Below are 15,136 nucleotides of genomic sequence, written 5' to 3'. Positions count from 1 at the left end.
CATTTTTAAGGTGAATAGGTGCACTGCCCACCGTCGGATGCACTTTAAGGTGCATTGGGCAGTGCACCACACTTGAGAGGACTTGAGAGGATAAAGAACCAATATAGGGGTCCAGCGGGTTGCTCAACCCACATCTCCCCCCCACCTTTGTTATTGTACTGGAAGAGGGCATGGCATGCTATTGGTGCAACCCTAGCATTTTTTATCTGGCCTCATTCACAGTTGAAGAAACTAAAAAAAAATTAAGATTGTGTTTGGTATGCATTCTAGATCGATTTTGCATTTTTGAATAATAAAAGTAGTTGTTTTTATTGTCTGAGAATGCGAAATCGACCTAGAATACATACCACACACAACCTAAGGGCCCACATATTGTTTGTAAACTTAAGATACGAATAAATTGGCCTGAAAAATCGAGACTCCAATAATTTAGTTTTTAAAGATAATGTGGCTGAAAAAATTCAAAATATTTACAAAAAATCATTAAAAATGTAAGAAAATAAGTTCAAAGTTATAAATACTTGTAGGACTTTGAAATTTGACATATGGCTAATCTAGGCAATGTCCTCTCTATCCAAAGGTCTGAATTGACTAAACATTTTTCTACGGTGTAGAATTGATGCTTTGTGACATTTGGAACAATAACAAACATTTGTGATAATAATAATTTACCATTTTTCTTTGAAACATTTACTATACTTACAATCAACATGATGAGTGAATAAACCCTAGCCAAGTTTGTTCGTAACTCACAAAAGAAGATACACATATCAGATAACATCTCTCACTTTTAGCAACAGATCCATGTCCACGAAATATGAAGAAATATGAAGGACGATTGATTTACCTCATCACTAATTTTTTAAGATAATATGAAATTAAGAGCATTTCAAACACTTCGTACTATAAATGGGAGATGTGATTATATTTGCATGATGTCTTACTTTAGAACTCAGATTGCCTTAGTTGATCCATCTTTTGCCCTAAATTAATGTGAAACAAATTTTTTGCAGTTTTTTTTTTAATTTATTTTGACAATTTAAATCAAACTTATTGTCAGAATCTAAATTTATTTGTCAACCATGGAGAAGTGAAATGTATGGTCAAAGATAACGGTTTGACATGCATGTGCAAAACCACTGGCTAGTCCCCGTATTTCCTGTCCCCGAGTGGTCAAATTCAAATGTAAGACTACAAGCCTTTGAATTTGAGGAATATACCTCAAAACGTGAAGTGCCTCATCACATGTTATGCCTGACACAATCATCTCCCCTGGTATGGGCCATGTCCATTCCTCCATCCCCTCTCATTGTATATTTTCTCTCTTTGCCATTATAATATATCCTTTTAAGTGTACGTTCAACAAAGGAATGTGACTTGCCCTTGTCGGATACTAAGAAGATACATGAACCCCTCAGAATTGAGATGTTACCTACATATATACTAAGTGCTTCAACTCCCCCAAGCAATTTATATGTAAAAAGTAAAACACAAGGAGAGGGTTTCTCACGATGATAACAGTGTCAAGAGAAATCTAGGTTTATATATACTACATCAATGATTAAAGAATGGTATCATTCATATGAGACTCATGTGGGTCACAATAGGAAAGAAAATGTAACCCTCACATCTCATTATATAAAAAATATATATGTATAGAGTTAGGATATACATGTGCTTGCTATAGAGAGTGGCCAAAAATCTCATTAGTTTTTAATTATTTTTGGATCTTGAAGAATATATACTTTAGATGATTTGGGGCTTGTTGGGGGCATGGGGGTACATGGTTTCCAAAAATATGAAAACCAACCATATTAGTATTGATCATTTGCTCAAATTAGCATGGATCATACATGAAGCTGATAGCTTTTCAATAAAAAAAATTAAAGTTGGGACTCGGGCAAGTGACTTAATAAGGTTCACTCTACCTACTGGGATGGAGCCCCGCCATGGTTGTCCAAATACCCTAAATTAAGAAAATCATAACAAAGTCTAAACAGTAAGAATAAGACTGGATTCGGCTCTCTCCTCCAGTCGTGGCAGGAACTGGAGGATCCAGCCGAGCCAAAATAGGGGTGTTTGGGTTATTTTTTAGGCGGGGCCCCCTATGAAATGACCAAACCCCCTCTGTTTTGGTTAGGTTGGATCTTCCAGCTCCCGCCATGGATGGAGGAAAGCTGGGTCCAATAACACTAGGGTTTACGTCAATGGCGCCCAAATGCTTTACATTTATTTGTCTTAATGTATCATATCATTTTTTTTTCAAATATGTTTGTAAACAAATCACCTGTCGTTAGGGTGTTACCTGAACAAGATGGGAATGCAACAGAAGGATCTCGTACGAATTTAATTACAAGTTTTACGAACTCGAATGATTTTCTTCAATCTCTAAATATCTTGAAAGATTTCTCCACGAAGAACTCCACACCCCAAATCCTTGGGATATATGGAATCTCACAGAGTGACTTGGTGAACAAGATTGAGAGTGAGAAAGAGAAATCAATGCTGCAAGAATGCAATTATGTTTTGGAGGTGACTCGATTATATTTATATATAATCAGTCCCCATCTTCTCACAGTATCCCATTATAAAGAGGAATCACATAGATGGAAGAGACCTAAAGGGTAAATGCCACCTCCTTAAGTGGCCAACCCAAATGGTCCAATTATCGACTCCCCCTTGGGTGGGCGTTAAACCCGAATCAGATCTGCCCAAGTTTGGTTAACAATGTCAAACATGTAGTTTCGGCATACACATGGATATACATCTTAAGTAGCACAAGAAACAAAAATTACTCCCATATCATGTTAAATAAAATGGGATATGGTATCTCACAAAATACCACTTAGGAATTCAAACCAAAACCTTAAGGCATTAGGTGGAGATGACCCAATAGTATATTAATGCACATTAAAGTTCTCAAATAACAGTGACGTGAGATTATACCTTTATAATTAATTCTCAATATCTCAACAAATATAATAGTACATTATTTCGAAGTTAATTTCTCTTCATCCATGGAATTTGACTCTCTCAAGGGTATTTTCAATGTGCTACAACAAGGGATGGAAATTAATGATAGAAATTTACTAGTCTAAGAGTTCAATCATAAAATCAAATTGCCATTATATATATATAATCTAATATGTTGAATCATTAAGATCACCCGTGATGTCTGTTTTTTTTTTTCCTTTCTTCTTTTTCCTTTATTTTCTTCGAGCTAAAGATCAACCATACGAAGAAGTAGAGCGGACATGTAAACCAAAAGACCAAGCAACCAAAGTAGGGAAATGGACTTTTAAGAAGGAAAGCAAAGTGCAGAAAAGGACAAGATCAGAGGAGAACCAAGACACGGCAAGTGTATTTAATTATGAGTTTAAAAAATTATAAAAAAGAAAGATTTTGAGAAGTGAAGATGAACTCGAACTCTCTCAATCCAAAAAGATTCTTTTTTTTTTTTTAAAAAGAAAAAAAGAAAAAAAAGAAAAAGGTGAATAAGCTGATGATGTAAACAAATTTGAGATTCCGATTGAACGAGGCTGACCTCATAAATTTCATGAGGGATGAATTTAACACGTTTGATTGGAATCACTTTAATTAGAGTTCCCTTTACTCCACCTTTGAAGGACAGGATTCCCATCAGATCTAGTAAAAATGATGAGGATGAGTAGAGAGAGGTACATCTCATGTGAGGGTGACCTAAACACAACAAATGAACAAAGAAAGAAAGATTAGGTGTTTCAATCTTGATCAGGTAGGCTACACGGTGTCCTTCCAGTTTCACACTAGCTAGCTACCCAGCAAAGATGATAAAACCAGGCTCTTCCAACGTCTGCCAAACCCTATTTTTCCCCATCTCTCTCTCTCTTACTCTTCCAAGATAGATCTCCCTCTAGCTGTTTCCGGCTCGCTGACCATCTACTGAGATCTATCTATCTCTTAGTGAGCTGATCTGTGTGATTGATTGATCTGTGTAATTGATTGAGGTCTTACATGAGCGAAGCATCATCGACACAGCAACACAATTAAGCAGCGAGGGAGAGTACGTATTCAAGAGATCGAGAGATCGAGCTTAAAGAATTAAAGGTGGATCGGAGGTATGGAAAAAGGCCTCTTCCTTCCGATGGTGCTTCATCACCATCGGAAGAGAAAGAGGAACACCCCCACATCTTTCCAACCTACGCCTCCACTCGTTCTGAACAAGACATGTCTGCCATGGTTTCAGCCCTCACTCATGTCATCGGCGCCCCCGATGCGGATCAATCGTCTCCTCATCAACTTCAAGGAGCACCACTGTCGTCTCACGATTACCCATCTCATCAGCCTATGCAGCAGGATCAAGGTATCTTCTTCTTCTTCTTCTTCTTCTTCTTCTTCTATTGATTTGTGAAAAGAAGATAAGCAACTGAAGCTTGCATCCTCCAGCATCATATCAAGTTACAATTAATCCTTACTACTAGCAGCTAAACCTAAAGATTGGCTTAATTGGTAAGAAATTAGGTTACTCTTTTGTCATGTTTCACATCAACCAGCGCCGACTAAATTACTTACAACCCTTTCTTTGTCCCTACTGTGATCTATTCTTTTTTTTTTTTATATATAAAATATATTTTATTATTCAGTTTTAAGCTCTTCTTCTGCATATGGCATGTCCAATCAATATGAGTTCTTTATATAATAGAATGGTCGATCCACCCACCCTCAGTTCTGCTCATTGTCTTATATATATATATGAACACTCCTGATATATAATGGATCGGAAATGAACAAAAGAACAAGAACATATATGATGATGATGATGCCCATGTCATGTGATGTGTGTGAAACTGTGAATATTGTGAAGGGAACACAAGAAGGAGGCATTATAGAGGAGTGAGGCAAAGGCCATGGGGTAAATGGGCAGCGGAGATACGTGACCCAAAGAAGGCAGCTCGAGTGTGGCTTGGCACATTTGACACCGCCGAGGATGCAGCACTGGCTTATGACGAGGCGGCTCTCAGGTTCAAAGGGACTAAGGCTAAGCTTAATTTCCCTGAGCGAGTTCAAGGGAGGACTGAGTTGAGTGGTTACTACATGGCTACTACTACTACTACTCATCATCATGAACCAGCTGTTCCCCAGCAACCTCCTCCTCCTCTTCCTCCTCTCTCCATCTCCATTCCTTCTCCTTTGTCCCACAACACTTACCCAGACCTCTTTCAATATGCCCAGCTACTATGCAGTAGAGATGATCAGGATCTGCAACACGTGGCATCTGGTCTTTATAACAGTCCAGGATTACCATTTGGGTCTCATTCTTCTTCTTCTTCTTCCACAACTTCAATGTCACCTCAACAACAACAACAACAACAACAACAAGAACTTCTGAGGTTTTCATCACTGTTCGGAAGCTCTTCTTCTACCTCTGATCAATTCGCTGAACAAGGAAGGGACACTGATACCAGCCACTACTCCAAAGACTAGCTATCTAGGGTTCTTTTTTTTTTTGTTGCTGATTTTATTATCTGTTTCAAACTTTCACTTGGATTGTTCATTTCAACTTTTGCTTTGATCCTTATGAAGATTTTGTTATGCTTTATCATAAGTTTTTAATTACCTGCAACTGATTGACAAGAGAGAGAGAGAGAGAGAGCAGTAGGGAATGGCTGCAACTCGGATTTTTGAACTAATTGATTAAGGCCGGTCGAGAGGCCAAACCCAAGAACTCGAGGGATTCAAGTATGAATTAAGGTGACGTGGATGAATATCAGAAGTATGAAATAAATGTAGAAACATGGCTAGAGGGAGTAATTAATCCAGGTGGCAAACATGATCTTCCACGTGTGTTTTTCATATGTTGGACAAGCCACCATTAGGTCAAAATCAGAAGAGGGAAAATAAAAGGCTAGCTTAAAACAAGTAAACAACCTTCCAAACTTGGTAACAGAAGTCCTACGTATGTATGATCAAAGAAAGGTGGAAGAAGACTATATATATCTTTTTCTTTTTCTTTTTTAATGCAATACATTTAGATATGTAGTCAAGAAGGTTGGGATTTAGGATGTGGATCTAGTCTTCAAGGTTGATGTATTATTGTTACTAGGACAAGAGAATGCTAACTGGTCATGTAGCGCCTCCACCAATGCAGGGCTCAATAAAAGCAAGTGTAGGAACATTTAAGTGAATGAGATTTTGTTAGTTCATCGAGGATTGAGCGGTAATATCGTACGGTCTTATGTCTAAGCAGAAGAACCACGTGACCAATTAACGTTCTTTTTCCCTTATTATTATCATGAAAAAAAATATATATTACAGCATGCCTAACACAAGTAGATCATTGTGTCATGTTTTTAGCCACATGAAAGGGTGATCTAAACATTTTGAACCGTAGATATTTGAAAAACAATGTGGATTTACCACATGTCAAGTTTCACGCTGAGATTCAAAATATCCTTTCATATAGCATATACTACAATGTAGTACCTTGATACTACTTTTTTTCTTCAATACCTTGTTTTGCCACTTGGTAAACTTGGATTGAAAAAAAATTTGACATTTGAAGAGCCAATTATTTTCAACCAAAAAAGAAGAAGAACCACTTATACATAATTTTCATCCTCACCTCAAGTGCCAATTATTGAAGGACCTGCTATTTTACTTTCGGATGAGAGAGTGCCAAGCCCACCCCCTTTTATTAACAAAGGAATGTGATATATTTCAAAAAATCACAAGATAAATTTGAACCATCCATTTTATAGTTTTCAAAATTTAAATGATCATTTGTTCCTATTCAAACTTGGGAGAGTGTGTACTATTGTCTAGGGGTAATGGGACACATGCTTGGACATACACAGGATGCATGCCAATGCAACACGGGTATCTCATTAAATTAGATTCTCAAATTTGACACTTGCTTAATCTAGATCATGTCCTCTCTATTCAACATTCAAAATAGACACATCATTTGTCCACGTGATAAAATACATGCCTTGTGAGTGTGTGACTTTTAAAAAAAAAAAAACACAGGTCATTGGGACAATAATAATTCTCCTAACTCTCCAAAAGAATTTTTTTTTTTTTCTTAAGAAAAAAAAGGGAGACGCTGACATAAACCATACATTTAGAGTCCCACCCACTTGGGAAACCGGAGAATAACCCACTGAAAGAAGGCTCTTGCGAAATCGGGCCCAGCACGAGTCCTGTCCTGATGATTATTGCGCGGATAAATTTGGCTTGCTTGCTTTCAACCCGTTAGATTGACCATAATAGCAATGAATGATACACACATAAGGGCTGCTCTAATAGTATTATCTCTCTCTCTCCCACGCACGCGCCCCCACCACATACCTAAAAAGAGAGAGAGAGAGAGAGAGAGAGACACGGATCATCTCATCTCTCAATTGCCAAAACAGCATATATATGATATACCAGTTAGGTGATTCAGTGCTTATTTTGTTCTGAAGTCTATCACAGTACTATTGAGACAAGAAGTGGGGTCCTCTACCTTAGGGATCATATCCACACTGAACCTATCCTTGTTTCTGAACTTACAATAATGAAGACTAACTTGTGGATGTGAACAACGACTATATCATATCTAATCTACATTAAAATTGATACTATATTAATTAATGGACCCCGATAATCTAAGCTCTAAGTCTCGATCTAACATATCTTTTGTAGCAACGTGTTTTATTAATTAGTTTCCTATGTATGTGCTCTATTAAGAACTACCCGGTCAGCCTCTTTAATTCGATGAGTCCTACGTTTCTTCCCTAGGTACCTTAAAAGTTAGGACTTCTCAACCAATAATAACTTGCATGTGTATATGTATGTTTATGCATGTGTATGTGCGTGTTTCTCCACCAAAGATAAAGAGTTAAAGGGGCTTTATTCGAATTCCAGAAATTCTCCGGATGGATCATCAATCAAAGTCATTAAAGTCGGCCAAGTACTTGTTCCAAGTCTTTCTCTTTGGTCCCTAGCTTGATATAGGATAAAGTAAAGGGGTTTTATTCGAATTCCAGAAATTCCTTAGATGGTTAGATGGACCTTGGTTATCAATCAAAATCATCAAAGTCATCCACCTAATGACATAAGGTTTTGGCCTGGTAGTCATCAAAGTCGGCCAATTACTTATTCAAGTTCTAGTCGCCTTGATATACTTGAGAAACTTTTTTTACCTAATATCTTAAGGTTTTTTGTTGGACCCTCTAATTAATATGCTATTAGATCCCGTGGTTGAAACGTTTTTATACACATGAAAAGATGAAGTGAGAGAAATAACCAAGGTGCGTATTATGAACTGTTATATTATATTGTCCGATTGGAGGGTCCAACCCAAAATCTCAAGGCATTAGATGTATGGAGCTTCTCAAGTATGTAGGATTGTAACAAGGTCTAATTGGACCAAATTTTTTAATTAAAATCTTAGTCCAACCCTAAGTCCCCTGAACTTTTAATATATTCTTACAAAGATCGATCTCATGCATGCGTGCTTTTGATGCCGCAGATGTTACAAAAAGGGGTTATATATCTTTCCTTTATTAGAAATATATATATAGAATGAAAAAAGTCCAAAGCAGCGGGCATATGTCAAATATGAAACAAGATTAATTGTGCAATAGATTCATGGAATGAAGAAGTCTTATTAGTAAATATTGAATGTGAAGTCAGTGAGTGAGACTAGCGGGAGATGTTTTCAAATGTTGTTCTCATTGTTTGCGCAACTCCCCACCTAACTTTCAATTGCTTTCGGCAGTCGGCACCGTCGCTTAGAAATAAACAACACCGCAATCAAAACTGCAATTATGCACTCCACACTCCTACGCACCAACTGCCCAACACACACACACACACACACATTTATAGGTTTCTTATATAAGAGGAGGAGCTTGGTTTTGTAGTCAAAAAGGACTATCTAAGCTTGACTTTTGGACATAAAACATCAACCCTAAATATGCATGATATATAAGATAAAGAGGGTTTGAGTTCCCAGAGAACATAATTAATTGGACCCATAACCTAATATATGTATACTCTGCAAAATTTCTGTTCAAATCCAAATCAAACTATTAAGACCTATACCATAATAGGTCCTACCTAAATGACTAAACACACAAAACAAATAGAATTTTTGATAGTTTTCCAGCAAATTGGTCTCATTATTTATGTGTTTAATTACTATTTCTTACATAGGACCTAGTGAATTATGGATCCCGGCCAATATATCTTCTTATCCTAAATTACATGGTAAGATATAGAATTTCGATTTCACCTTATTTAAAAAACACATCGAATCCATGATAGGTTTAAGCTTCAGGGAATGGAGAAAGTCTTTTGGGAGGTTAACCATTAGTCATTAGATGGGGGTGTACATCAACTCATGGAGTAGCCAAATGTTGAATTTGGCCGGGGTTCCATCTCATCAATCATAAGTCTTAAAAACCTTCTCCATCAAACTTTTTTTTTTTTTTTTTCTATTTTCAATGATTGAAGGAAAACTACTGAAGTTGAACTTTTTTTTTTTTTTTTTTGGTGGTTTAAAAGTTGAACTTCCTAGCTACTTGTTATTGGAGTTTTCGATCTCCCTAAACAAATGGTCAACAAAATATGCGCACAAGAAAAGTTGGAAACTGGTCAAGCCGTTATGACCTATCCATATGGCTGAGAGCCCTCGTAGCAAAGACACAACGATGCAATTATTAAGGGGGGCGCTCTAGTAATGTGCTAATAGTCCATTGTGTGGGCTTCTCACTAGGGACCCACCTTACCAAAAGTGAGAGAAACCACATCACTAAAGTACAAGTTGAGAGAGACTTTACCTTCCCTTTGATTTATTCCCAATTATTATTTTTAAGGAAGATCTAGATGTTACTATGTATGTTCAGTGAAGTATCACGGTCAATTAGATTAAAATGAAATTCAGTTTCGTTGAATGTACGTGCACACTACATGTACACCCAACGCCCCAACACATGTCCCTTCTACTAACATTTAGATAGCTTAAAATGGAATCCAATTTCGTTGCATGTACGTGCACACAACACATACACCCAATGCTCGACATATTGTCACCTCTACTAATATTAAGATCACACGGAGGTTTATCGATTGGGCTTGGGGTTAGGCGGGCATGTTCCCTCCATTGTATTCATTCCTATTTTGATTTAATTTTTAATAAAATCTCAAGGGCTGTCCTAAGTCCAAGGTAAAATTCAGAGTAAAAAACAGAAAAAACAGAAAAAAAAGATCACACGAAGATTCTAAAAAATAAGGCAATAGTCCAGAGTTAGCGTGTGTGAAACATAGCCAGCTAGCCCCTCTCCCAAAAATGAGAAGAAAATGTGGTTAAAATTATGAAAGGTGCCATTTGTATTTTTGTACTGATGTTCTCTGTGCCATAGTGCAGCCTACGTTCAGACACATGGACCTGTCATTCAAGGGGTAGGATGGTCATTTTACTCATCCCCATGTAATTTAAGTGACAAATAATGAAACATTAATTCTATGCTTTGAGTAAGCATAATTGGAAAATAGATCTAATTCGATGCTTTGAGTAGGCATAATTGGAAAATAGATCACCAAACAAACCATTCTCATACTTATCCGGGAAAACAAAAAAGAAAAAACCAAACCATTCCCCTCATATCCCATTTAAAAACAAAAACAAACAAATTTTAGTGGTAGTAGCAACTAGAAAGTGTAACAACCGTGATCCAAACCATGAAGTAATTACCCTTATCTATAAGAATGAAATTAAGTAGCTGAGCAGCTACATGACAACACACAACTTGCAGCGATCCTCGACAGGCAACGCATTCCAAAAATCGAAAGGAAGACAAATTAATAATTAAGCGGATTATATGATGACCGCGCATGCTCCATCAATCAAACTGATCATCATGGACCTACCAGAGGGGGGGTGGGGTTGGGGTTGGGGTGGCATCCGATCCATTATGGTGGAGATTGGGGAATCGAGGTCCTACAATTTATACCCATTCATTCTTCCCTTAAACATACTGGCCTATTATTTTCAATTCTTTCGATCTCATGTTAAATAAAGTTAGATAACCATAGAATATCATATCATTAATTTGGAGGTCTAATCTAAAAGTCTTATGCCATTTGGTGGTGAAGATTCGAGAGAGAGCTAGTTTCTAAAGCATATGAGTGAAAGCATCAATTGGACTTGCATTAATTGATTTATTTATAAAAATAAAATTAAAATGTGATTAACTCTGATATGTACGTTCATTCTGTTGGTATGTACAAATGATTCATTCTCCATGGAAGCAGGATTAGAACAATCGAAACTTATTGTAATACCATGTAGATTTTCATTTCAAAAGACTAATATTCTGTACTTCTTTTACATTATTTTCCTTATAAATTACAATGTTAATCCATGTCATCAATCTACATGCAAACTCTCAGAAATTATAGAATAAGACGTAACATGGAATTAGCAAAGATAGGAGCTGTTACTTTCCTAGGCAACCATACTAGTAAATCAATGATATATACACTTTTAACACTAACAACAGACCAACACACATATGTATATATAATATAATATACACGAGAAGTACCCTTTTGGAGTACATTAATTAGTTTCCACCACAGTCCACACATGCCAATGCGGAAGGAGACAGAAAGAGAGGGACCGACCAGAGTGGCTCTCATTCTCCCTCGTGCTCTGGAACTAACTTCCCTTCCCTTCTGAACAAATATTATTTACGGCTTTCCTGTCGTTTTTATTTCTTCTTTTTTAAATCCATATATATCTCACATGTGTGCTTGCTTGTTTTGTTAATTTATGGTATGGATTGAATCGTCTTCTTCAGCTTTTACCAAAATAAAAAATTCGTCTTCTTGAGTTTTTCTTTATATAATAAAGAATTCCTCCCTTCAACACTGATTCAACTCTTGAGTCATTATTTTCAGATAAGACGTGTCTAACTCTGATTGTTAATACTTAATAGATAGATTTGCAGAGAGAGAGAGAGAGAGAGAAAAGATGCAGGGACAAGACAAAATATATATATATATATATATATATATATATATATATATATATATATAAAGAGAATAGAGAAAAGGAAGTGGACAATCTCCAGATTTCAAGTAAAAGGAAGCTGAGATGCCACGTAGGAGATGGGATGGGAGAGATGAGGTCGAAATGCATACATATGAGCGTGGGAATTTTTGGATACGGACGTGGCAGCTTTTTAAAGTAATTCACAGATGAATGTATAATGTATGTGGTCACCTCACTTCACTTTACTTCAAAGTAAGCGTGACTGTGGGGCCCTTCTTTTATTTATATATATGAGATCAGATCAGATCAGACATTCAGAGCTAATGCTTTGCGGCCGCTCAAGTGGTAAATTAACCTCATCTCCAATTCCCGACTCCGATAGCGACTTTCTTGATTGGTGCATGTTGTGGGTCCCTTTTTTTTTATCTCCCCCGTGTGGAAGATGATGCTGCTTTCGGCTGTATAGTCAAACATTTCTGCTTTTCTTTTACCCTTTTTTTTTTAATTTTCTCATTAATTTCTACATTGTTAGTGAGAAAACCCTTACCTACCTAACGTCTCTTTTTTTTTTTTGTTAAATCTGTTCCTAACGGCTAACGCATTTATTAGTGAACACTATAGTATTCTCCCGTTCCGTCAGAACGGTGTTTTAAGTTGGAGATTTTTAATTTTCTTACCCCTAAAAAAACAAAAAACAAAAAAGATTTAAGTACATGGTATCATATCAAATTTCGTCTTACTCCATCTTTCTCTTTTCCACGATGATTCTAATCCACCTACATGGCTAGATACATGTGAGAAAAAGGAAAAGTGTTAAACTGCAATCAATGTGTTCTTAATATACTTATTATGATTAAAGCAAATAGAACTAAGTACTTGGAATAATGCACGGACATTGGAAGGCTTAACCTTGGGATGCGTTCGATATTTTACTAGAAATCTTTGTATTTTTGGGAAATTTACGTTTATCACTCCTATAGTTTAAATATATTACACCTATTATTCTAAAAAAAATTTAAATTACATCCATATCCCTAAGTGTTAACTCGATTAGTTCTAAAATTGATAATTTCACCTTTTCTTAATACTTAAAAAAATATTAAAAAGATGAGGAATCAAAAAAGAAATATTCTCTCTCCTTCTTCTCCAAATCGTAAAACAAAATAGGAAAAACCCATGTGCCTACTCAATTTTACCCTTTCTTTTGTGAATATTATCTTCTCATCAAATCGGTCTTTTGAGATGAAGATTTACATGATATCAGAGAAATCTCTTTCCTAACATAATTATGAACATTATCCTCTCATCAAATCAGTCTTTTTGAGATGGAGATTTACACGATATCATAGAAAGCTCTTTCTTAACATACTTGTGAATAGGAGTATCAACCGGTTGGGCTCAGTCGGTCTCGATCGGGCCTAGCCGGGCCTCACCAATTTTATAGGCTGTATTGTGTCCGATCGTTTAGGCATTCGGGTTTGCCTTGGGCGGACATGATACGGTTCTATTTTGATCGGTCAGTGTTCGGTCTTTAATCGAGGCAGCCTTATTCGGACTAAACGGACCTAAACTAGGTCCAAAACGAGCTAATAAACCGTTTAACTCTAAATGGTCTCTAAACGATGTGGGCTTACTAATTGACATGCAACCAGAATTTTAAGTTCAAACCATCACATCGTTGGATAGTCACAGTACACCTCAACTCAAAGTCAAATAAAGTTTATCCTAACTAAAATAGCAGTACAACACTAAATAAAAGCACATCTAACAAAGTAAGTAGAGGGAAAAATAATAACAGCACAACACCGAATAAAAACACATCTAACAAAGTAAGTAGAGAGGAATAAAAAAATAGCAGCACAACATCGAATAGAAGCACATCTAACAAAATAAGATCTAAAAACTAAAACTAAGCCTCATCTCACCTACGTTAAGTGTATCTAACCAATAAATGTCAAAGACCAACAAAGAAACAACCAAAAAAAGGAAATTTAGAGGAAAGGGGAGGGGAAGTTTATAAGTTAAAGGGTGAGCTGGGTCGGGTTGTAACCGGGCCGTCTAGGTCGGGCCTAGAATCGGTTGATCCGATCGGACGCCCAACGGGCTAGGACCCCACACTGGGACCGCCCGACACGTTTAGTAATCGAGTTGGGCTGGACCAGGCTTTAATCGAGCGAGTATTAGACCAGGTTACATTTTTGCTCCCCTTCAGTTTTGTTTGGCTCGGTCCTCCCCTTCCATCTTTTTATCCACATATATGGTCATTTCAATCCACCAACACGTGAGAAGAGTGTTAATTCCACATCGATTGTGGCCAGTAAGGATGTCAAACCAAACCAAAAACCGGAAACCAAACCCAAAACCAAGTCGTACCGAATTAATTCAGTTCGGTTTCGGTTTTGGTATATAGTATTCTAATTCAGTTCGGTTTGATTTCAATTTCATGCCAGGACCCATCAGTTTGAACCAAAACCAAAACCGAATAAACCACTTAATCCAAAACCATATATCTTTTAAATTTTTTGGTAACCATATCTAACCATATGACTTTAAATATTCCACTTTCCTATGTTTTGATTCTTTTTTTGATAACTACCCAACGAAATGAAATTTATCTGCCACTTTTCATAGGAGAAAATAAAAAACTCTATTAATTTTCTTTGTATTTTTGGTAACCATCTAACCTAATTAGTTTTCATATTCTACTTTCTAGATTTTCTCTATTTCCCTTTTCAACTCTTCAAGTGTGCAACCGAATTAGAACCGTAACCCGAAACCGAATTAGACCCGAATTGAAACCATATTTGGAAATCAAATTAGAACCGTAACCGAATCGAACCGAGCAGGTTCAGATTCGGTTGGTGGTCCCAAAACCGACCCGATCTTCGGTTCGGTTTCAGGTCACAACCTCGAGTCATGGAACCTAACCGAAACCGAACCATTTGACACCCTTAATTGTGGGTGAGAAATCTATTTTCTAATATACCTGTGAAAACTCTCATCTTATCAGGTTGGTCTTTTGAAATTGAGATTTGCATTCTTGTTTTTTTTTTTTTTTGTGAAAAATATTTTGATTGGATCAGTAAAAAACATATAGGATGACATGGCAATCTTGGT

The 15,136-nt window shown here is 36.7% G+C and overlaps 1 protein-coding gene across 1 annotated transcript; it reads left to right on the top strand.

Moving 5' to 3' along the window:
- Positions 1-4,074: 4,074 nt before the first annotated feature.
- Positions 4,075-5,493, top strand: LOC122653618 (ethylene-responsive transcription factor ERF113-like). Its single transcript, XM_043847523.1, has 2 exons — positions 4,075-4,342; positions 4,844-5,493. The coding sequence occupies exons 1-2, from the start codon at positions 4,207-4,209 to the stop codon at positions 5,461-5,463; spliced, it is 756 nt and encodes a 251-aa protein (XP_043703458.1). The 5' UTR covers positions 4,075-4,206; the 3' UTR covers positions 5,464-5,493.
- The last annotated feature ends 9,643 nt before the right edge of the window (positions 5,494-15,136 follow it).

This window comes from Telopea speciosissima, chromosome 3 (assembly GCF_018873765.1).
Source record: "Telopea speciosissima isolate NSW1024214 ecotype Mountain lineage chromosome 3, Tspe_v1, whole genome shotgun sequence".
Lineage (NCBI taxonomy): Eukaryota > Viridiplantae > Streptophyta > Magnoliopsida > Proteales > Proteaceae > Telopea > Telopea speciosissima.
Note: the sequence above shows the minus strand (reverse complement) of the source record. Positions and strands in the feature narration are given on the sequence as shown.